The sequence below is a fragment of the Corvus brachyrhynchos genome, unplaced genomic scaffold (genome assembly GCF_000691975.1).
Source record: "Corvus brachyrhynchos isolate BGI_N302 unplaced genomic scaffold, ASM69197v1 scaffold230, whole genome shotgun sequence".
NCBI classification, from domain to species: Eukaryota; Metazoa; Chordata; class Aves; order Passeriformes; family Corvidae; genus Corvus; species Corvus brachyrhynchos.
This window is the reverse complement of record NW_008235744.1, coordinates 14,424-39,118: the sequence shown is the minus strand read 5'-3', so window position 1 is coordinate 39,118 and position 24,695 is coordinate 14,424. Positions and strand designations below refer to the sequence as shown.

Sequence of the window (24,695 nt, the reverse complement as noted above, 5' to 3'; positions counted from 1 at the left end):
CATCGCGGCCGCCGCGCTCCTCCTGGTGCTGCTGCGCTGCGGCTCCCCCGCCTCGCTGGCGCGGCGCGACCTCGCGGCGGAGCGCAATGACAGACCCATCATCGGTAAGGGGCCGCGGGGCCTCGCACCCTGCCTTGGCCGGGCGGGGGGACGGAAGCGTCTCCCGGAGCGTAGGTTTGCCTAGAGCTGTTGAAAGCAGCGTTACGCTCTACGTCCTTTCGCTAAAAATCAGTCTGGTTTGAGAGAAGTCACAGTGCTGAGCAGTCATAGCAGGGAAGCCGGCTCTTAGTCAGGTAATGTGTGTTTATGTGGTACCTTGTGACGGAGCACCGTAATTGATGCCCCGTTGTCTCGGTGCCTGCGGTTCCTCTAGGCAGTAGATGTATCGCTGCAAGCTGGTATATGGGAAATGGGGGATTAATCAATTAATTAATTAATGAGAGCACAAGTCTTAGAAGGAGCAGCTGAGGAGCCTGGGGTGGTTTGGGCTGGAGAATGGAAGGCTCGGGGGTGACCTTACTGTTCTTTACAATTGCTTGAAAGGAGGTTGTAGCCAGGTTGGGGTCGCTCTCTTCTTGGCAGCTAGCAATAGGACAAGAGGACAGAGTCTTAAGCTACCTAGGAGAGGTTTAGGTTAGACATAGGAAGAACTTCCTTATTGGAAGGGTGATTACATACTGTAATGGACTGCCCAGGGGAAGTGGTGGAGTCACTGTCCTTGGAGGTGTTTAAGGAAAGACTGGACGTGGCACTTGTTTCATGGTCTAGTTGACCTGTGTTCAGTCATAGGTTGGATTCGATGATCTCAGAGGTCTTTTCCAAACTAATTGATTAAGTGATTTTGTGATTTTTCTTTCAGTGTGTAGCATTTGCCATTTGTATAGTGCTAATTTTCTTCCTTGGGCCCTTCAGGGATATTGTCACAGGAATGTCACTTTGATGAGTACCAGAGGTATGGAAGATCTTATATTGCAGCTTCATATGTGAAGTTTGTGGAATCTGCCGGTGCTCGAGCTGTCCCAATAAGGTACATTTTTTATATCCTTAAGAATGGATAATAATTGCATTATGTAAGGTTTGTGCCATTTTAGAGGCACAGAAAGCAGTTGTACTGCTTTTATGAGTCTTTATTGTTCCTCAAAAACCATTTGAAAATGCCACAATTTTCAGAGAGTTTCAGAAATCAGAATAAAAGCAGAGTGGAACATGTACTTTTTAATGCTTCTTCTTATGTTAAAAAATAGTCTTTCTTTGAAAAGTACTAATTTCTTTTACCAGTAAAATTGCCTTCTATAGTTTGCATGCATGGTTTTTGAAGTTAGCTATATTCTGTCTACTGTGTAGTGCCCCACAAACACGCATAGATACCTAGATACATAGATAGCTATATCTTTTTTTTCACATTTTGTAGCCCTGGAATTCAAGGAATCAAGGAAGGCTGTCAGTACTCCTTTCAGAAACCAAAGTCCAGTTCTGTTCAAACTATTGGTCACTAATTCCTTGTATTTTGGTTGTTTGGTAAAAAGTAGCAAAGTAACAGCTGACAGTACTTCGTGCCAATGCTTAGCTATAAAATTTTAAGAGCACTGAAACCAGATGATAAAATTATAAATTTCAGTACTTAAAAACAATACTAATACAGCTGCAGAAAAATAAAATAGGATGTATCTACACAGTCCAATAAGAGCACTACTTAAGTGCCCGAATTAGAAGCCAGCATTCCTCACGTAGCTGCTGGAGCTTTCAGAATGTTTGTTGACCAGAAGCTTCACCAATGAATGGATGCTTCTAATTCTGGCAGTTAAGTTACTTGCAGCAAAGCTGAACACTTTCACTGACACCCAGCATATCAGTTCTGCAGAAGTGCAGCCATCTGTGCTGGTTTTGGCTGGGGTAGAGTTAATTTTCTTCACAGTAATTGGTGTGGGGGTGTGTTTTGGATTTGTGCTGAACACAGGGTTGATAATATAGAGATGTTTTTGTTATTGCTGAGCAGGGCTTACAACAGAGCCAAGACCTTTTCTGCTTTTCGTGCTGCCACACTGGCAAGGAGGCTGGGGGTGCATGGGTGTGACCCACTGTTGGCAGCTCTGCCCTTCTTGGAGTCAGTTGGAAACCGGAGTTTCCGGTCTGCAGGAAATAATAACCATGCCATTCATGTAAATGGTAAATTTTTCAAGTGTCTGCAGAAGGGTCTCAGAGTACCTCATCAGGAGCTGTACCTGACAGGGCCCTGTTTTCAATCTTGTGGATTGAGCTATTTCAAGTGAAATGTTTCATTTGATTTGTGTCTATTTTACTCTATTTAAAGCAAGCCTTCTGCATATTTTCTGTGACAGACATTTCCGTTCAGTAGAGATTATATTTTTATGGTTAAATACATGTATTTTGTATGTATTCTGTAATTATTTTTTGGTGTTTCAGATTAAATCTTACAGATGAAGAATATGATAAAATATTCCACTCTATTAATGGGTAAGTTTTGATCACTTTCAGCTTTCTGTTGAAAGACATGATAGTTCTGGTTTTGAGCTCTGCTGTGTTCCCATGGACATTGTCTTCCTGCTCTTTTGAGACGTTGCGCTGGGCACTGCAGACATGAAAATATGTTCTAAAACACAGAATGCATTGTTTCATCCACTACTGGTGTTCTGCGTTTCCTTCCTTGAGGAACACGTCAGATAATCTGCAACAGTGCCAAGGCTCATCTTGGCATTCCCTTGTGCTTGTCTGCAGGCAGGGAGAAGTGGCATTATAGTTAAGAGCAATTTTGCAAGTGAAATACTCTACTTCTTCTTTGTTAATTTTTCTGTTTTCCTCATTTGAGCTGTCACGTTCATTTTGATGTTTAATAGCACTTGCTTGGTATTTCACCCCTGTTTCTACCCTTTCTTCCCTCTTTCAGTCCTTTCCATATCTCCTCTATTATAAAAGTTTCTGATTTCCAGTGTCTTCTACTCTTTTCTCCATGTGTGCTCTCTCTCTTGCTACTTGAATGGTCTGTCTTGCCTGTTGTGATCTGTGGCTTAGGTCTTTGTTAGACAAACTTCCTGGCTTTTCAGGGGATCTGTAGCAACTGCCATCCCCATGTTCTTCCTACATTTCAAATGTGGGATGTGATCTTGCCTAACAGTTTTTATTGTGGACTAAGAAAAGTCAAAACTTTTTGTGGTTTTTTTGCAGTGTGCTAGAAGTGCACTTTAGAAGAGTAAAATCAGCTGATGCTACACTTCACAGCTGATTTTGTGTGAGGCCAGAGCATGTGATTGGTCTACTTGTAGTCATGAGATGAGCATCTTAAACCATTAATACATTTGTTAAGCTTATGCATATACTAGAATGTTAATCTGCATGTGTAGACCTTGAATATTTAGACCTTTGGCTGTCTGGGGAGTGCAGTGTACTCCTATGTACATCAAGATGCCCTTGGACACTAAGACGTGGGTCTTTGCAGTCTTGCGCTATAAGTGAATATAAGACAGTGATGCTTTCTCTGCTGTGTGCTGTTGGAGACAAAATGAATCATTTCATTCCTTTCTCATGGCTACCAGCTTCTCTTTGGTTGCCAGAAGGGCTTCCACCAATGGGGTCTCTCATTGTTTCTACCTCACCACCTACGTCAATCCAGAAGAGTGTTTGGAAAGTAGATCCATTTCCTTTGTCCTTCTGTCCTTGCAGTCAGAAGTCAGTTGAGTTTGTGTTATGTAGGTGAGTAAGGATGGTCTGATTTTCCTCTTGTGGCCCTCTACCATCATCTGTTGGCTTCCACAATAAAATTGTGTTTAAATAACAAAGTGTTTAAATAACAAAAAAGATCTCTGGAGGGCATGACTTTTATTCTGTGGAAATTCAGAATAAGAAAGAGATACATTGATCTTTCATATTGTTCTTCGAAGCTGGAAATTACTTACTATTAAATGCTGCCGCCTTAAAATAATGGAATTTGCTATAGTAAAGACATAATTTTATGAATGTACTCCTGAGGTAGCCATTGAAATGTCCAATAGAAATGATCTAACCAGCTCTAACCAGTTAGAGATACTGGAATACACCTAGTTGCATTTCAATCTGCTTATGACAATGTCAAGCCATTATCATTGCTACTTAATGGGTTGTTTCCTTTTTGCTTTAGCAAAAATGACAATCATTTTTCCTAATTAGTATCATCCAGGTTTTGGTTTGAACAGGTGAAGTGAATTTTCTACCACTTCCAGGTAAAGATCACCTTATTTGTCTAATTAGATCTCTGAAGAAATCAATCTGGCCTATTTTGAAAATACCTTTAGCTGTATTAATTTTCAATGTTGATACTGGGAAGTAAAGTTTTTTGTATTTTTGTGAATACTACTTTTCCACTAAATACTTGATGGCTTTTAGATGATCCTGTACATTATTCACTTAAAAAAAAAACCTGGTCACAGGGGTTTAAATACACATTTTCTCTGCAAACGCTTGGGATCATGTGGGATGTTAGTTGTTTCTAACTGCTTTTTAGTATCTCACTGATACAGATTGCCATTTCTAGAGCACAGAAATATAGAGGAAATCCTACACCTATTTCGGTAACAAATCAACACCTAATGGATGTGACTTGAGTAAATCTAATTGAGGTTCTGCAGCAGTGGGTTGGGGAATGCTCACACATCCAGTTCTGTTGGTTCTGCAGGCACTGTTCCAGTTACAGCCAGAAGAGGCTTCCTTTATTTCATGTTACTCTTTCTGATAGTACTTGATTATTTTACATGTCATCATGTGTCCATGTAAGTTCTCTGCTAGACTGTACTGAATCTTTCTCTTCTGTGGTGTTTGTTTGGGTTTGTGGAGCCACACAGGGAATTGCCATTCCTGATTGTATTTTGGGGGGGGAAAAAGCTTTTGCACTATTTCTGTGAAATTGTCCCCGAGATTGCTTTGTCTTCCTTAGCTCTCTGGGATCCTGTGTGACCAAAGGTAACGGTCAAATGTACTTTTCCTCCTTTTTTGATAGGAACTTTTTGATCTGTGTTGTCTCCAATAAGAAGGTCGCTGTGTTAGGGCCACAATTCTACTTTCCTGAAACTGAGCAGGATGAATTGAGATTTGGGCTGGAATTTTAAAGTGATAGTGAGAGCCAGCTGAGGGGCAGGATAGGAACTCAGAGAGTCGTGGCTTGCAACCATTTTGTATACCAGCTGAAGTCTGTGTGTTTTAGTGTTTTATGTATTTTCTGTTCACTTTCTTCTTCCATATGTTTTGTGAGGCTTGATCTATACTTTGTGATAGAGTAACCATTCTTCAGTAGAAGAACACTAAGATTAAATTAAAGACTGAAACACCTAAACTAAACTGTCTGCATGTGCTCTAGCTGTCCAAAGTCACATAATTAATGGAATGCTAGTCAGTACAGCCAGTGGAGCCGACAGGGCTGTCCCACCTACCCGCCACTCAGGTGGCTGGTCCTGAAAACCTATTTGAATCTCCAGTGTCTTTCCTGACTAGATCTGTGTTGTCCATAATGGGATGCCTGTCTGTAGATTTCTAAAACCTAGACCTGAATCATACCCTTAAAACTGCTATCAGACATTTCTCTGTGTACGTTGTCCAAGTTTTGAGTTGATCACTGTTGCTAATCATATTCTTGGATGTTGCCTTTCAGGGTACTTTTTCCAGGAGGTGGTGTGGATCTTAGGACTTCAGAGTATTCAAGGGTTGCTAAGATATTTTACCACAAGGCCTTGGAGGTAATTACTAAGGAGCAGTTGGTTCTTGTTATTATCACTGTTCAGAGATCAAAATCACCAGGTTCATATTTTTCATAGTTTTGCACTGTCATTCAGTATGTTAACTCTAGGCCTGAAAATAGGTAGCTTATTTCTTGCTTCTGCATAAAGCTTCTGCATTAATAGCTTAAGATTCAGGCTTGTGACACCTACTCCTGTTATATGTTGTGTTATGGTCTTAAACTCCAAAGTTCTTCAGGTGAGAACAGTATTGTTTATTTGCTGTACCTGAGACTTTATAGGTCTATGTGAACTTGCCAGTGAGGAATTGCTCTTCCACCTTTGCTGCTGACTTTCCAACAGCAGGCAAGGAAAGTGCAGGCATTGGCATTCACAGGACCAGTCAGCTGCTGCAATTCAGTAATAGAGCTCCCTTTACTCTTCAGTCCCTGTGGCACCAATGTTTCTATGCTTTTGTCTGTCTTTATTTTCAGTGTGTCTTGCAAAGAGCGTCTCACTTTTATGTGGGACAATTTCATTTGTCTCTTTGGAACTGCTCACTGTGTTAACTGCAGCCTCTGTCTTGGTATCCAGTACTAGGGCGAGGGTTTCTTGTGGTTTCTTGTACGATTATGAAATTATGTTGACGTTTCACAATGATTAACTGAATTGCCTATGTCACTTTATGATCAGAGAGACAGGTTTATTAGCTGATATGTGTACAGCCAGTGAGTGAAGGACAGAAAATAATATTCAGTTCATCAAGGCAGGGCTTTTCCTTGCTGTTTGTGATAATTTTGTGTTTTGAGTTTCATCTTTCAAATCTTAATAGTGCTATAAAATATTGCTAGCTTTACTTATGTAACGTAAGCTACAATAGTCAAGAGTATCTTTACAAGTACAGAATGACTGAATTTTATCTTTTTCTAACCCATATGAAGGGTCCTTCTCATTTGCAAATGTTCACAATGAGAAATTACTTTGATCTGTCTCTGCTTTATTTTGAATAGAGGGTGTGAGATGCTAATCCCCATTCAAGTCAGTAGAATTTTACTAGCTAGGCAAAAATCTAAATTAAATACTGTTTTCTGGCTCTTAAATTAGTTTTTAAAATGTGATGTCTTGAGTGTTGTTTAATACATGCTTAGCCTCCAGGCTCTAGTTTATTTTAAAAAAGGGGGAAGGGGCACAAAATCTTAGTTTCAATTGCAATTGGTTTTAAACTGTAGTTTATTTTTTGCCTTCAGTAGTTTTAGTCCTCACTTGCAACTCCACTGTGTGTCTTTCATGTAAGTCCCGTGCCTCGTTGTACATGACGGGTGGTCATGAAGACTCTGCAGCCCTATCAGCCTTCTTTCTTTACATCTTCCTTGCTTTGCTCTGAGGAGAAGTAGTTCTGTGGGCTTTTATTACCATACTGTCAGTAATGCAGTAGGGGAACATTTTTATTCTGAGCCTGTCATGTCAGCTTTCTCAAAAATGGCTTTGAGCAGCAGCTCTTCAGGGGTGGTGTGTGTGTGTGTTGTGGTCTGCATAACTTAAAAATGTTTAGAAACAAGTTAGGAAAAAACCAGTCAGGTTCCACAAAAACAGGAGTTCTGAAACATCCCAGTCTCCTACATGTGCTTATGATCAGGTACAAACCACTTAAAAATGCAGATTTCCAATGCCTGTATACACCATGCTTAATTAGGTCACAAGAAGCTAGTTAGGTTCTTGGTTTTTTGCTTTCTTTTTCTCCTTTTTGCTTTTTTTTTTATATTGTTTTCACACTGACCTGCCAGTTTTTATTCTTTTGAAAATGACTGCCACTTTTTAATGTTGCTTAAATGCACATTTTGTCTTTTTGGAACACAGGTCCAAACCTGCTAGTTAAACAATCATTTAAGTATGTCACGCAAGACCGTAGCTGTGCTAGTAGTAGGATTCATGTTTTCTTAATACAGTTCTGTGGGCACAGACATTGCAAAAGTCCCTTGCTATGTGATCAGTGTGCTTCATAGAAAAGTATGAATTATAATAGGTAGGCTTTCCCTCAAAATGGTGACAGACTCTTCTGTGTCCCTTCTAATGATTGCTTTTTTTTATTGAAATGTTGCCATTTTGTGGTTTCTGTTTAGGCTGCTCTCAACATTACTTGTAGAACAGTCAAATCAGTATCCACATTAGGCTCAGTTTGCTGCTTCAACACAAACATATATCGTTTAGTCTTCATATTCTAGGAGAAACTCTAAGGGAGTCTGTGCTTATTTCAACTGCAATTGAACTGTTAAAATTTCTGTGGTAGCAATTCACACTACTGTAGTAGTTATACTTCTCACCTAGAGAAGAGAAAGTGAAAAGAGTAGGAAGCTCTTGTCAGTCTCTTTTCTGTAAATTTTTATTACTGTTCCCTTATGTTGTTGCTTTTATTTTGTAGGCTAATGATAAAGGAGATTATTTCCCAATATGGGGAACATGTCTTGGACACGAAGAGCTTACATATCTCACAAGTGGTGAAGTTTTACTTGTTCATACCAAGACAAATGGTTTTTCACTCCCTCTGAACTTTACCTCAGGTGAAAAATTTATTACATCTCGTGTCTGAGTCTTGCTAAGAGGTGTTGGGTTTTGTTAAGGATAAATATTGTGGGGTGGATGTTTGGGAGGTTTCTGATTATTATCTTCTGCTAAATTCTTTGTAATTAAATTGCCTTGACTGTTTTTGTAAAGTCAGTGCAACTGTCACTTCTAAAGCAGAGAAGTGAGCACAAGCCATTTGAAACAAAGAGCAGTCAGCAAAAACCACAGTTGTGGCTCTTTGACTCATTTGAAAATTCAGACCTACAGAGTAATGTCTGCTTAGGGTCCTTTTCTGTGACCCAGTTGAACAAAATTCACAGGTTCAAAACCTTTCAAACTTGGAGAGCAGGTGATCTTAAATTTTTCAAATCACATTTTCCTAATGATGAATAGTACCATTACTGTCCCATTTGAACAGTATTGAAATCAGAGAGATCCCTTAAGGTAGAGCTGTGGCACTCAGCAGCACTGGTAAAATGGGGCCTCTGTTGATATTTTTACCCTTTGTGAATAATCCATCTGCAGACTGTGGAGCATTCACAAATTCTGTCACTTGTGCTCATTGTGAGTGGAAGGGCCACTGAAATGAATGTCAAAGAATGATGCTTATTTTAGTGAGAACTTAGGTAGCAAAGCTGCATCCTCTCTGGAAAATACTGGTACTCAGTGGTAACAGCATATTGGAAATCTGTTGTAGTTAATTCACTGATATTTCTTGCAGGATATTCTAAAGTAATAAAGATTTACTGCCAAAAAAGTTTACTTTAGCGCAGCATTTTATTAATTGTCTTCTGTCAGTTTAAATCCATCTGAGACCGGCTTGGGTAATGGAAAATACAATTTTTTTTCTTTCTAATAGCTGCAAAAGACAGTAAAATGTTCAGGAATTTCCCTGATGATGTATTACATGCGCTTGCTACTGAGCCATTGACATCAAACTTTCATGTGTGGAGCCTCTCCTTGGAGGTATTTGATCTTTTTTTTTTTTCTGCATACAAACTTTTTTTTTTAGTTAAAACTAGAAATAAATAAGCAAATAACACCTTTTCCCTCTTCCTCCTCTCTTATCACAGAATTTCACAAATAATGAAGAGCTTCGTACTTTCTATAGAGTTCTGACTACTAACACTGATGATGAAGTGGAATTTATATCTACCATGGAAGGTAAGGAAGTTAATTTCCTTTGGAAACTGTGACTGTTACAAGGTAGTTTTTTAGAGGTGTTGTGGCACCGATGTGAATTTGTATTGCAAGTTGTTAGAATAGCAGGGTAAGCATCAGCCCTGTCAGTGCTCTGGCTGTGAGGAGCATTTCTGTTTGCGGGGGTATTTTATCTTTTGAGTACTGTGAGCCTCATTACTCCTCCCACCTGCTGTTTCCCTTCTAGATAAGCTGTTACACTTTAGCACTGGCATATTTGAGTGCTGTGGTGTGAACTGCACAGCACTTCTGCTGCGGTAGTTGAATCCCTGTGCAGTGCAGTGTGCCTCTGTCAAACCTTGCTTCCCAGCTGTCTGCTTAGGCTGGTGCTTTCTGTGTTTGCTGTATGGGAAGAACAATCCAGGCTGCTGAGGGAACAGCAATATCCCTCATTACCTTAGTGGCAATGCTGGTAATTGCCCTCCTCCAAAAGCCTTTTGCGTGACTTGTTTTGTCTGTTTCAAACTGGGCTTGCTCAGCTCAGGAAACAAGTTAGCTCTCCAGGGAGTGTTTTATCTTGATCAGTGCACCACTAGCAGCCCTACTGTAAGGCCCAGCTGTCACCAATGGGATTCTTCTGTGTGGCATCCTGGCTGTCCTCCAAAAGAGAAGAATAGCACTTTGATCAGCAAACCTGATTGGGCTAATGACAGGCATCACCCGTGCCTGCAAGCGGTTTATCACAGAGCAGTCATCAGCTGCTGTGCCGATGTTCCCTGGAAGAGAGCTAAGGACTGACTCCCCCAAAATGTATCAGGCCTAGCTGGAGCAGATGGGAGCTGCCCCTGGATCGATGGGTCCTTCAGGGTGATACTAAGACTTGGATCTCTCCCATGGAACTGGCATCCTGTATGGCTGTGAATGCTGAGTGATGCTGGCAGCAGATAGGAAGCTTTGAGACTGATGCACTTGAAACGTTATTTTTTAGTGTGTATATACATTAATTCTGAAATGAATAATCAAGAAAATGATGTACTGATATTTTCTTGCATGTAATGTGACCCTTCTTTTACAATATCCATTTATTTTCCTTCAGTTCCACTCTGACTTTAACAGTGTTTCAACTCACTGTTCACGCTTTTGTGAAACTGTTGATAAGTGAGGTATATTTGTAGCAGTAAGATTAAGCACATAATTCTTAAGGCATACAACTTTACACGCCTTGTGTTTTGTTGTAGCATACAAATATCCAATTTATGGCATGCAGTGGCATCCAGAGAAAAATCCTTTTGAGTGGAAGGATTCTCCAGGCATTCCACATTCACCATCTGCTGTAAGAGCAGCATATTATATGGCTGATTTCTTCGTTAATGAAGGTAAAAAGTTTGTTATCTATAAATGTTGGGGGTTTGAGTGAAGCATTACTTGAAAAACTTTGAAAACGTTTTCAGCTGTCAAAGTTCAGTACCTCATAGTGCTTTCTGAGAAGCTTTACAGGCTTATAAAACACCAAAGGATACTAGAAATAGATGGCTTAGTGAAAGTAACATCAAAAGGCGAAGCATTCCACAAACTGTTTTCACTAGGCTGGCTCTAAAGCATTGTTCTGTGACTTTCTACCATTTCAAAATATCCCTGTAACATTTTGGCCTCTCTTGCACAAAGCCAATAAAAGAAAAAAAGTACTCCATTCATAATTGCAGGGGCTTCTTCAGTTCCAAACTGGCTTCCAGTCATTCCATGTGTTCCCAATTTTGCTTGCAAAATGCATGCACCGGGGGTTATAAATATGGCTTGGGCAGTATGGATGTGTCAGAGGGGTGCAATACCATGCCCTACAGTTGCATACTATAGACAGCACAAGAAGTTTTTGAATTTTACAGAGCTGCTAATTTTGGTTTTTTGTTTATATCCTAGGAATCTGGAAGTAACTAATGGATAACATTTTGATAGTTTATGACACTACTGGTCTATTTGCTATAAATAAGCAGGACATGAATAGAGGAGTATTTGAAGGAATCAGACTTTATTCCTTTATTTATCCCTACCAAACCCTTCTGCTGGACTATTTTATGAAATTGTCTTGCTTCCTTGATGGGGCCTATGAAGAACATAATGATTAAGCTGGTTGAGGTTGGTCTCTAGACTTGATCTCTAATCAAAAGAGTCAACTTAATGAAGAAAGTAGACAGTGATGTAAAGAAGTGCAGTTTGTGCTGGTCAGTGAGAGTGTAGAAGTAAAAGTTGCATTTCATACAAATTCAAGGTGCTTTTTCGCATGAAGTAGTCCTACTCCTCTTTGTGAAAATGTAGCAAAACCTTTTTGATAGAGAACTTACAGCCACGCAGAACTGGGCCTCTGAGCAGCCTAGTCCAGTGGAATGTGTCCCTGTGATCTATTAAATGGTGGACTATGACAAAAATTAAGGCGAAAATAGGAGAAAATACAGTATGAGTCTGGTTTTAATTTTGTAGTCTAATACTAGAACGCAGTGTGTTTTCTGGCTTTGTTTGCTGCTTTCTCTAGTATCTGTCTGCAGACTGTATTCCCAACAGAAGTAAGCTTGCTCAGGCCATTATCCAAGTTAGGTGGGACAAAGCAAGTGCCAAGTCTGCATGTGAATGCTGTTGAGACATATTGCATGTGAGTTCTGTGTGTGTGTACACATACAAGGAGCTTGTGCAGAGTGCCACGCAGATGTGTCACTAGCTTTGGGATCTACAGACCTACAATTCCGGTAGAGCAAACTTTTTTCAGCCTGCGGTGTCTACCCCGATCTCATCTACAAAATCCTAAATTATTCTTCACTGCCTCCCCAGTCTTTAGGGGAGTTGCTGAACAATAAGCTGCTCCTACTGAGTACTTCATATCATAACTTTGCAATGAGTAATTCACATTTTTAGCTAATGTAAGGCAGAATATCTTCCCTAACTTTGAGAATAAACCACAAGATGAAAAATATAGTCATGTAAAAATATACTCATGTGTGATCACTTAGTAATTAAGCCATTCCACTGAAATACCATTTTTGTATCCATCCATCCATCATTAATTTTAACTTGTGTAGAGTTACCAACATGATAAACCAGAGGAGGATTCAATTTTATTGTCCTCACCAGCACAGTCCATGCAGCTTTCAGTAGGCTGATACTCTGATGCATTTCTTTCAGAGTTAAAAGTACTGGTATTTCTGGTAGATACTGCCAGTATCTCATGGATAACTACTTCATACAGTCTTGGCTTTAAATTCTCCCTCTCCAGTAATAATATATGCTGTAACCAGCTTTCTGAAGATGCATCTTCCCAGTTCTTCACATACAAGCTACTGTAATTCCATTTTGTTGTGCTACACAAAATAACTTACTTTACCAAGATAAATACTGTCGAGGAGGATGACATTAAAATTATCTGTACTTTTACAATATTTTACAGCCCGGAAGAGCCTGCACCATTTCTCCAGTGAAGATGAGGAAGCAAAAGAATTGATCTATAATTATAATCCAGTTTATACAGGAACATTTTCTGCATTTCAGCAAACCTATTTTTTTGATTGAGTATCTTGTCAAAGGTGCAGTGTTGTTATTTATAAATGGAATTATTTGCCAGCATTGTATAATTAAGCTGATACAGTGACAGAAAGCTGGAACAGTTTTCCTTTACAATGATTTATTCTGTGTATCTTCTGCACCATTGAAACATTAATATATAAATTTATGTTCAATAACATAATAATCATCTTGGATCACACTTGAAGGCAAGCTACAGAAAAATGTATTTTTCTTCCAGGACAGATGACTTGATTATGCTTGTAAACTTTGAAGTAATCACCTTTGGTACAAGGAAAAGTTTTCATATATTTTTAAAATATGAGACGTGATCTTTGTAAAATGCTGTGGACTATGATAGCATTAGACACTTAGATACATTGTGTAGTAAAATCCTGTCCTTTTCAAACAATTTAGCAAATGAGACTCTTGGGTTTGTCATAGATAATGTGTATGCAGCCAACTTCTTGACAGGGATTCCTTTGTCATTTCAAAAATTGACCAAAATAGTAAGGCATGATAGCAAAAAGACATTTTTGCCTAAGAAGCATGTTAAATCCCATTTGTGAAACTGTTTCTCTTGTACATTCAGCATTATTTGGAATCCTTATACCTTGTGAGGCCTTCATAAATATGAGGATGCAGTGTACAGTCAGTATCGCAAATATCACATAAAATAAGTTTGAAGGGCATAGTTCAGTGCTGATTCCACTTTCAGTTCTTTTCAATTCAGTTTTATATATCCTCCAAGAATTTGTTTGGGAGTAACTAGAGGAGCAGCCAGGTATGAGATGCGGACACTCATTCCTTTGTATTTAAAGGAATGTAAACCTAATTTTTTCTCTAAAGTGTCTGACTTTTCCTGTAGCTGGATACAGTTTTCACTTGAAGCCAAGAGGTAGTTTCCCATTAACTTAGTAAACAAGGTAGTTTCTTCCTGTCTTGTTTGAAAGTTCAGTGCAGCTAGAATTTAAACAGCAGATGAATGTATATGAGAAACCTGTTGAAGGTGACATAATGTGATAATAGCAGTTGCATGCAATACAGTGATACCATTTTTTTCTCTGCTTTGCTTCAGACATGGTGAAAGTTTTGTTCAGTGGTTTTGTGTGTTGTCCAAAAAGAAACTAAGATTAGACAATCAGATATAATTCTCCTCTCTAGCATAGCTTCCAAACTCTTGTTGACATTAATAAGGATTTGGAGTTTATGAAGAATTCAGGTTTATAAACTTCAGCTCTGTTTTGTAGAACCTCATACTCTCAGGTACCATATCTGAATAAGTCTGGTAAGTTTCTCAGGTTTTTCAAGTAAAACACTCTCTTGTTCTTTATCATGAAGCAACTGCATAAGAGAATGTGAAATGCATCACTTAGAAAAAACTATGAGGAAACATTAACTGTGACTAGCAGAAAAACACTTCCAGGTAATTGCAAGCTTAAACATGTGGTATTTTTACATTTGTCATATCAGCCAACTTAGTAAATGGTTCTTTTTAATATAGGTAACTTTATTAAACTGACTCCTGAATAAAACCAAGTGTAAAAAGAGGGTGTTGCATGTAAATACAGCAGCTATGATACTCAGAAACCAAGTCTAGTCTTCTACTTGTTGTTCAGGCTACGTTCTTTGGAATAGCTCTAAGAATTTGCTTAAGTAAGGTGGGCAAGTTTTAGCCTTAAACCAGAGATCAATCTTGCAAGTGAAATGTCTGCAATGCAATTATAATTACTAATATAGTAATTAGTTCCTAAATGTGTAACTATAAAGAGTATTGTGTGTAATATGATGAGAGAAGTTTATATATTATGAATTTGTATGCATCTTTCCTTTATATCCTTTATGTTGTAAAGCCTTACTTGATGATATGCATGATTTTTCTATGATACATGAAATAAACTTTCATTCAAGCAGATTTGTATTTTTGTCACCTTTTAGATACCAAGGATGAAGCACCGACAACAGTCTTTGTTTTCTTGTTTCCATCTGTGATAGTCATAAATGAGGAAGGCACTGTACAGGTTACAATGTGTGTTTGCTTTGGTCATGCCAGCAAGTCAGGGTTAGGATGAGTGAGATCCATGATCTGGCACGGATGTGCCCAGAGCACAGGTACCCATGCCCAGGGCCTGAGCTTAAATGCACTTAAATGTGGCTGCGGAGACAAGGGGCAGGAGCTTTCAAGAAGGTTGCCCACAGCTCCTTCTCACAGAGCAGGGCTCACCCCAGGGCCAGTGTCAGAGCTCACTTGTGCGCGGGCAGCCAAACCCCCATGAAAGTGGGAAGGGGCTGCAGCACTAACAGGGCTTTCCGGACTCTGAAAGCTGTAAGCAAAGAAACTTCTGTCTATTCCATATAATGCCTGGTATCTTCCACATGTTCTCCAGCCAGAAGCAAACTATAGGAACCCAAAATTGTCTAGCAATCACCTAACAGCAAGTTTAAAGTGTGTTTTAAAGAAGGCTTCCTCTCTGCTCTGTGTTGTACAATATGGTTTTTCATTGCACAGACAGAACTCCTATTACAGTTTTCAGAATTAATGCTAAAGAGAGAAGAGTCTGTGACCATACTCACAGCTTGCTGAGTCTGGTGTATGAGCCTAACCAGCTTTCTTGTTGCTGTGTGGGAAGGACATCCACTGATCAGCAAGGTAACCCTGTGTATCTTGCAGACTATATTACTAAGAAGGAAAAGTTTGAAATGGTTTCCTTGGAGTATTCTGCTCTTCCCACTAGATGGCCTCTGAGAACCAGTATTTTCTGCAATTTTGTAATCGGGTGTGGTGGTGTCCCTAAAGTTGAGTAAGATATTTACTGTACCATGGTATGTAGTTATGTGCCAGGGTATTTGGGATGTGGGGGAAGAAGAAGGGAGGAGACAATAGGGCTGGAATCTTACTGGCACAACTGGGCATATTGGCAGGACTGCAGGAGAGAGTCTATGAGCATTCAATTAATTCAGCTGGGATTAGATCTTGTTTCCAGTGAATATTTAAACCATTCAGGCATTAGCTGGAGGTGGCTGGAATTACACCTGTCTTTTCAGGTGGTTGTTCCACCCCTTTAGCTATAGAATCTGTCTTGGTTCCGTTTTCTATAAATATGAAACTAGCTCGTGCAGAACAGGATGGACAGCTTAGATGGGAAGAACCGAGAACTTGAGCTCAGAAAACCTTTGCCTGGGAGGCAGGAAAGACCAGTTTGAATTCCTTCAGGTAAAGAAGAAATTACAGGGAAGAAACATCCTGAGTAAGTGCTGTAAATACGGAGTTAAAGAGTAAGAGGAAGAGCTTAACCCACAAGGTTCATTGTGGGGAAAAGCCAATCACAAAACAACTCGCCCAAACCCCCCACCGCTTTTGGGCTGACAAGCTATACAAAATTCCCTGGCAAAGTAGTGAATCCAAAGCAGAGATTACTGTTCAAGCACTTCTATGCTGAATAGCTTGTTTTTAGGTTAATTTTTAACCCTTTGCCCTTTAGCATCAGTGCCACCTTATTCATTGCTGTGGATGCTGCTCACTCAAACAATATTGAAAGCTGGACTGTACTGGGAAGATTTCTATAGAAATTGGTGGCCTGTTAGGAGCATGATGGTTCTTTCATTGGAACAGTGAGGAAAGTATGGGGACGGTTTGGATAACTTCCCAGTTGTGTGTCATCCCCACATTGCCCTTATGAGTCAGGAGCCCTGAGAGAGAAATGGCCGTGTGTGTATTCAGGTGGCTGAAGTCTGCATGCCAGTGCTCACTCAGGAATGTTTGAGTTTGAGGTGGGAAAGTGTACACAAGATTTCAGTCACTTTTATCACAGTAAATAACATTTTATCTGGGGTTGTGAGGGGTTTTTTGTTTTTTTTTTTTCTTCTGAGGAGTTCCCATTTATGTATCTGGTGATGGTGTTACCAGAAAAGCTATGGGAATTGGCTAGGGTCCAAGTCCCATTAAGGTTTCTAAATGCCTTTTCAAATTATTATGCTTTGAGTACTTACAGGGAAGACAGATTGACAGATACTGTGATTGATTACCTTCCTTTATTAGCCTTGTGTCTTTCCCCAGGGCAGGCCTCTTCTCTAATCCACTGCTCATTTATAGGGCAAATAGTGCCCAGGGCCACCTGTTGATAAGGATACTGTTCCAGCTTTCATCACTTCCTCATTGTGTTTAAATCTGTTTCATAATGTAAGCAGTATGTTTTAAGAGCCAGCCTTCTCTGTCAGTTCTTGTATAACCAAAAAATTTTCCAAAACCCTTTCTTGCAACAAAAGTCTAGACCATTTAAAAATAGCTGTCACTATTTGGAGGAGCACTCGAACAAAGCATTTGCTCCAGACTTAAGAAAAAAACCCTCAGATTCTCTGATTTTCAGAAATCTAGTGAACAAGCATCCCTTGCAATTGAGCTTTCAGTAAACTGAAAAGCAAAAAGCAGAAAACCAAAAAGGTTGAAAGGAGTAAATTCTAGCAGTTGTTGCTACTAAGCATCAAAACCATTGGGTTGAATACTGTGGGCTGGTTTTGGCTGGGGTAGAGTTAATTCTTTTCACATAGTTTGGATGGGACTGTGGTTTGGATTGGTGCTGATACAGGGTTGGTAATTCAGGGATGTTTTAGTCACTGCAGAGTAGGGCTCACACAACCTCCAGGCCTTTTTGCTTCTCATCCCACCCACCGCAACGAGGGCTGGGGGTGCACAAGGACTCAGGAGGGGACACAGCCAAGACAGGTGACCCCAACTGACCACAGCGATATTCCACGACATATGGCACCATTCTCAGCATATAGATGTGGGGGAAGAAGGAAGGAAGGAAATGACATTTGGAGTGATGGCATTTACCTTCCCAAGTGGCTGTTAGACACGATGGAGCCTGGCTTTTCCCGAGATGGCTGAACACCTGCCCACTCCTGGGAAAGGGTGAATGAGTTCTTAGGGTTGCTTTGCTAACATGTGCAGATTTTGCTTTACCTGTTGTCTTTATCTCAACCTATGAGTTTTCTTACTTTTATTCTTCTGATTCTCTCCACCACCCGTCTGTGGGAGGAGTGAGTGGCTCTGTGGATCTTTGTTGCCAGCTGGGCTTGAATCACAGCAGCTTGTGACTCTGCAGCTCCCAAGCTTCCCCTGATGATCTCTTTCACTCTGTGTATACAAGTTCAAGAGCTGATGTTATTTGTGTGTAGTTTCTTGCAATTTTCCTGAAGAATATATCAGCAAGACCAGAAAGACTAAAATAGCAATTTTCTAGCTAGAAGCACATTAGGAAATTAATTTCTCCCTGTGACTTCTTGAGGCACCAATATAAACTGCTTATAATGACCTTAATACAACTGCAGAAGTGGAAGTTGGAACTTCATATCCCTGTACTTGACCAGGACTTACTCAGCAGCTCTTGCACTAATAACTCCTAAGGACCTGCTTTTTCAAAAGACAATGGGACATATTATTGTGACTAATTACTCTATTATTATTGTATTAATTACTAATTGTTAATATATTATTAGGTTTAATTAATAATAAGGTTGTTAGTGTTATAGAGGAGACATAAGCTGAAGTGAGGAGTGTACAGACAATTTCTGAGATTTTTCCAAAGAGACCATGTCAGAATGGAAGTACTCCAAAGTTTTTGGCCAAACCCATTCTCACCCTGGATGGAGTTAGTCCTTTCCATCCTTATAGGCTTCTAAATTCATTGCTAGCATTTAAACTGTTGTACCACCCATGGAGGCCATTTGCAGGATCTAAAAGCAGATCTAACCATGTCTTGGACTTCCTGAGGAAAAGAGAGAAACCTGAGGGACCTATTATCTGCTTTGCTTTAATCTGAGGTATTTGTACTGATTATTAATGTTTGCAAGAAGCATCTCAGTCTACCACTTCAACAAAAAATACCAGTAATTCTTTTGTTTCTGGAGTTACCAACAAAACAGTTTTTTATGTTCTTTATGCCACTAAGCTGAACACAACAAAATTTTCCTCTTTCTAGGAACAGAAGCTAGTTCACTGTTCATCCCTAGGCTCTTAAACTTTGCTTAAGTTTCTCATCAAACTTAGGATGAGTTTTTTCCCATCCCTGTAGTTTTCCTGCTTTGGTTCTTGCAGACTGTGCTACCTTGTGGCTCCTTAGGGAGTTTAATTACTGTACCAGAACTTCAAGGCAGCAATTACTACTTCTTCCAGCAACAGCTGCCATAGTCTTCCCAAATTACTGTTCTGCTTCAGATGCTTGCAAGTGAGAGAACTGGCTCCATGAACACACGAGATGTTTGAGCAAGCCCAGTAGCTCCCTGGCCGGTGTGTGTCAGCTGTAGCTGAAGCTCAAGACATCCCAGCCCGTAATAACATAAATGTCTTTCATGTCCTTTTATTCTTAACTATCAAGACCCTTGCCCTCCCTTACCTGCATTTGCAAGGTTTCCCTAAGAAATCTGTTCAGAATCCGTCAGCAGTTTTCTCTTTGTTTTCTACACCTGTGGAGTCAGGCACATGAAAGGAATTAATCTGGATTAATCTCCAACTGTTTTAACAAAAAGCAAAACTTGAGGTGAGAATACACTGTAGTTTTTAAGATATGCTTAAAAATGAGTGGGGAAAAATTATGGTACAAATGAAATATGTATCTTTATACATTAATTTTATTTTAAGAGTAGTTGAATTGCATCACATCAGTGGGGCAATACCAGTCCAGACAATTAGATCTGTTCGAACAACAGGGCTTGATGGGCATCTTTTGTTTTCCCAAATTTCTCAGTTGAGCATTTTATTGCTGAGTCCAGGCTATTTTATAATATACTACCCTTTTGGCAGCCATTCCTACAACGTCTCAGCATAGATGGTGATGGTCATACTATGACTTTGGTGCTTAACCCAGTGATGTCTCCCTCTGAGGTTTGGCTGCTTGAATTGCATGGGGCAAGAATACATGTCATGTGCCAGGTGAGGTTTGACAAGTCAGGGTTTCACAAAACACACCAAATCTGCCATGTCTCCCTCATGTTTACACAAATTAGGAGAGTTTTGATTTCCCAAGAGCAGAGCAAGCCCGAGGCTCATACCCTGCACTGCCACACCAGTGAGTGTAGACACATGCACAAACCTTGCCATGAATTTGTGCTGTTCAAAAGGACTTAAAGTGACATTCAGGAAGGTTACAAGGTGCCAAATAATGTTCTTAATTTCATTCTTTATGAGAGATAAAATTAATAGCTATGTAACACAATGAAATGCCTTCTATGTAGAAATTATATCCAAGGAGGACGGTGGTGACCATGATAAACCTCCTGGGCACTCGCTGAAACGAAATGCTCATCCATGCAGTGGCATTGCTAACAAAGCCTATGTATATTTTGAATTCCCAACCTATCTGGTTTCTGGATGACAGGAAGCAGATGTCTCGTGGGATCAGTTGTCCCCAGGTTGAGGAGTGGGAGCATGTTTATACAATGCCATTTGGGTTAGGGTTTACCGTGGGAAGAAAAAAAAATCCTGTTAAAAACCAAACCAAAACCAAAACTGTCTTCAGAAGAGAGCTTGACTGTCCTGCTTAGTTCTCAGTTACAAGACAGATGACCCCATATGGTAAAAGAAGGTCTAGATTGACATTTTTCTTATGAGCTTTGCTGCAGCCTCTAAATCACTACCACACATCATTTTTATTTATTTAGCGCAGTTTATCTCCTGCTAAGCTGGCCACGACTTCAGTGCAAGTTTTTTTAACTCATGGCCATAATGTTGAAGAATATAACACAGACAGATGGATGATTAATTGTACGAGAAGCAATTAAAAAGAAAAATTATCTCATACTTTCATGAGTAGCAGGATTTTTGGTAGTTATCTTGTTCTCTGTGTCCTGTAGAACTTCCTGATAAATTATCATCTAGATACCAAGACTTCAAACCAGACAAGAAAAATTAAAGAGCTTCATTTGTGCAATTTGAAATTAGACAGTAGCACTAAAAAATAAAGGCAATTAAAAATTGGGATGTCTCAGCTGCCTGATTAAACATCTAACAAGATGCATGCCTGACACTCCTCTCCAATCTTTATTTATTTGTTTATTATTAAAAAGCTCCTCAGATGTGTATAAGCCATCTGCTGTTCTCAGATTCTCTGAGCCTTGGTATATTATGCATCTGCAGAGCATTTTGATGCCATTAACTATGGAAATCTGAGAACAAAAACTTCCAGTAGAAAAAGCTGATGCTTTCTAGACATTTCTGATTAAGGCCCAATCTTTCCTCTTTTGTCCCCAACAGCTCTATTCTGATCATTACAGCTAAGCTGCAGACTGCTTTGGTGTGGTAAATAACACTGGCCAAGTGACAGCAGCCAGGCTGCATCCTTCTCAATGTGTTTGGGACACTTATCCTGGTTATTTCCTCAGCTCACTGCGGAAGCTTCCACCTGGAGATGGGGCCCTGGTTCAGCCACAGGACTACAGAGCAGCTTGGAACCTAGATCATGGTGTGGTGAATGTCATGGTCTAACAGTGCCAGGGTGGGCAGGAGAGCATGACTGTCTGTGGGGAGTTTCAGATGGAAGAGGAAGCTCTGTCTGCTGCTGTCAGACAGCCCAGGCAGGGACTCACTCAGGTGATCATCCCAGCTGGTTCCCAGCTGGTTCCCAGCTACACAGCCCGTATCACAACTACAGTAAGCTGAACCATGCCTTAGCACTGCCCCTTCCCCTCTTGCAAGGGCAAGGAAAGCCTACAAGCCTTCCTGGGCACAAGCATGGTTCCAGTGAGGTGTGGAAGGAAGCCCAGCCTCGGTCAGCTTCATCCAGACCTGCCATGCAGCTGGCAGTGAGCTGCCATCCTCTCTCTGACTCCGTTTGCCTTCCTACCTACTATGCTTTCTGCTGAAAGCTGTTGTACGTTTCTACAGTAACGAGCTGAGATTTGCTGGGATAGCTGCTGTATCACAGCAAACATATGGAAATGAGAAGAAATACATCAGCACCATGAAAGAAACTGGCCCTTAGCTCCTGGATGGAAGCTGAAGCAAGACATGGCAATTGCAGTCCATTAACGTTGTGTTACTTCAGTCAATTCCCACTTGACTTGTATTTTTGATTTGAACACGTACCTGTGGCTTTCAGTCATCTGCCTGCCTGTCAGTGTTTGAAAAATATAAATCCCAGCCTTGTGGATGAGGATGGGGATGGAATTGTTGAAATTGTGAAATTGACCTTTGGTGTTACTAATCTCCTTCCACCAGTAAAATTCCAGGAGAATTCCTTAACTCTGTGAGCTGCTATGTAGAAGCAATGCTGTGGGCCTCTTCAAGCCCCCTGAGGGAAAAGGTGGTGGTGAGGACGTACCACTCTGATAAGTGAGATGTAATTCCACCATACCAGGCCCCATCACATCATAGAAATGTCTTTCTCTGAGGCATTGACCTGTGCTCACCTTCCCCCCTCCATCAGTCAACCCCCTTAGCTCATGGAGGAGAAATCACTGGTGCCACGCAGCAAAGATTTTGTTTCACTAAGGAAGAAGGTGAGACTGGAGCATGTTACTTCTCATTTGTGAAGTATGAAACCAATTTTCACATCAAACCCTCTATGACTTGGGCTTCTCTTTACCTACAGCTGCACCAGGACTTCCCACTCACCTTGCAGGAGTAGCCAGGACCTGGTGCAGATATGTGAAGCAGAGTGAGCTAGATACATCTGAAGAGGTGGATGAGAGTTACAGAAGCTGACAGGTATAAAGAACAGCTGTGGAGATTATCCAAACGTCTTGCTGGGTCCAGGTTTTGATTTTTAGTACTGTCACTAGGGCTGGTTTCAAAGGCAGGCAACTTCCTATGGCTGTCTGCAGGGTTGCCCAAATAAGCACATGCTGTATAGCATTATTCATGATGTGCCTTGTAACACCAGACTTTACTGTACCAACAGTCTGTATATCCATACTGAACAAATCAAGGGTTGTTTGTTTGCAGCTGGATCAAAGCTAATACTCACTACGAGCCAAACCACCCAAAAGATTATGAGATTACTAGAAATCTGGGAAACATTCCTAGTCCTCAGATTGTGAACCCAAGTGGTACCAAGCAGGTGCAATTTCTGGACGGGGGGAAATGACCATGAAGTAGCCCTACACTAAGGATCTCCCTAATTTAAATTCTGTTTTGCCATGTCAGTTTTTGCACTGTATTTTTCTTGTACACCTCTTTATTGCAGTGGGGGTTTTGGCAAAGTCTTTTTGTCTGCTTTGTAAAAACATTTAATAAATTCTTCTGGGTTTTGTTTGATTTTGCAAAAATAATAACAGCAAACCAACACAGCACTGAGTTTTGAGGAGGGCAATGGGATGTCATGAGATGTAACTGCAGGAGGCACACAGAGTGCTACTGCTCACTTTTTGACTAAGTACTGAAGTGGAAGCAAAGTCTGGGAGTCTGAGGACTGTGTCATATTTCCTTAGAGTGTTTTTAATCTGTTTTAAGTGTTTGAAAGCACTCTTAACTACAATGAAGAAAATGAAGAATAGTATCTTTCTACTTGAATCTTTCAATCTATTCCATGGATGGTTTTATGGCTTATGGTGTTTTTTGTTTGTTTGGGGTTTTGGTGCTGTGTTTATTTGTTAGTTAGTTTTGGTAGGTTTGTTTGGTTGGTTGGTTGGTTTTTTGTTGGGATTTTTTTTTTAACATCTGTTACTTTTCCCCTGAGGGAAAAAGAGATGTAGGTAAAAACCCAGTCCTGTAAATGATGTGTTATTTTTAGCTCTGCTATGCTTAATTAGTTTATGCAGCTGGAAATGAAAAAGAAAATGCCATGCCCTACAGCAATCTGTTCATGTATAGCACCTAATATCTAAAATCCCTTCATTTGTCTCTAAAGAATACCCATTAAAGTTGTGTGTGAAGAAAACAGCACAATCTGTTGTATATAATCCTCATACTTAAAAAAGTATTTGTACTTTTTATGTAAGTGGACAGCTTCACAGTCAACCTGCACACACCCATAACATGCCTGGAAATAGGCATCAGAAGCCTAAATGCAATGGAGGAATCCCACCCTCTCTGGTGGCTTCCTGCATAGCTCTTTCTATCCTGTTGTGTTTGCTCCTCTCACAGCCCATGGAATTAATCTTTCTTTGACTGGCATATTTTTTCTAAATTGCTTCTTCTCTCTGAGTATGGAATATTCCCCTTTTACGTCTTTCAAAATTCTTGTCCCTGGCCTGTGCCAGCCTTGCCAGGACTCTGAGCCAGCCTGACTGAAAACCATGCTGAGGAGACAGTGACAGTGCCACAGCAGTGGTGGGCAAGGGTTTGTGCTGAGGCCCTGTCCAGCACCAGGGCACCGGGTGATGCAGAGCCTGAGCAGCTGCTGTGCCCTCAACTTTACCAACCGCAGCTGTGGGCAGACCCTGGCCCCCCTCTCCAGACTAGACTTGAGGGAACAGGGGAAAAATGAAGGAGTTTGATGACAGTACAAGTTTGCTTTTGGATTGAGGTACAGCCTTGGTCCTTTGTCTTTGCAGCCACATGACCATCCGGAGTCAATGGAATTCAATCTAGAAGGTGTCCTGGGAACTACTACTATGGCTTCCATACCCTGTAGTCAGAAGCTCCACTAAATGAAATAAGCAAAATTCAAGTAACATCCTGTTTCTGTGAGCAAGTGCTACACACCTATTATTATTCTGTTTTCACAGAGGAGTGTGATCCCAAGTGATTAAATATGACAGAGCAAGTCCCATGGTGTCACAGCTGCAATACAATGAGGGCCATTAGGTTGA

General features: G+C 40.4%; 1 protein-coding gene across 1 annotated transcript; it reads left to right on the top strand.

Annotated features, from left to right (window-relative positions):
• Position 1: 1 nt before the first annotated feature.
• GGH (gamma-glutamyl hydrolase) lies at positions 2-14,862 on the top strand (the record flags this gene model as incomplete). The annotated part of the gene is made up of 9 exons (XM_008644205.2): positions 2-104; positions 913-1,027; positions 2,425-2,475; positions 5,636-5,720; positions 8,119-8,257; positions 9,121-9,227; positions 9,335-9,425; positions 10,640-10,777; positions 12,835-14,862. Coding segments are annotated over 9 exons (951 nt in total), but the record flags the coding sequence as incomplete, so codon positions are not given.
• Between the last annotated feature and the right edge of the window lie 9,833 nt (positions 14,863-24,695).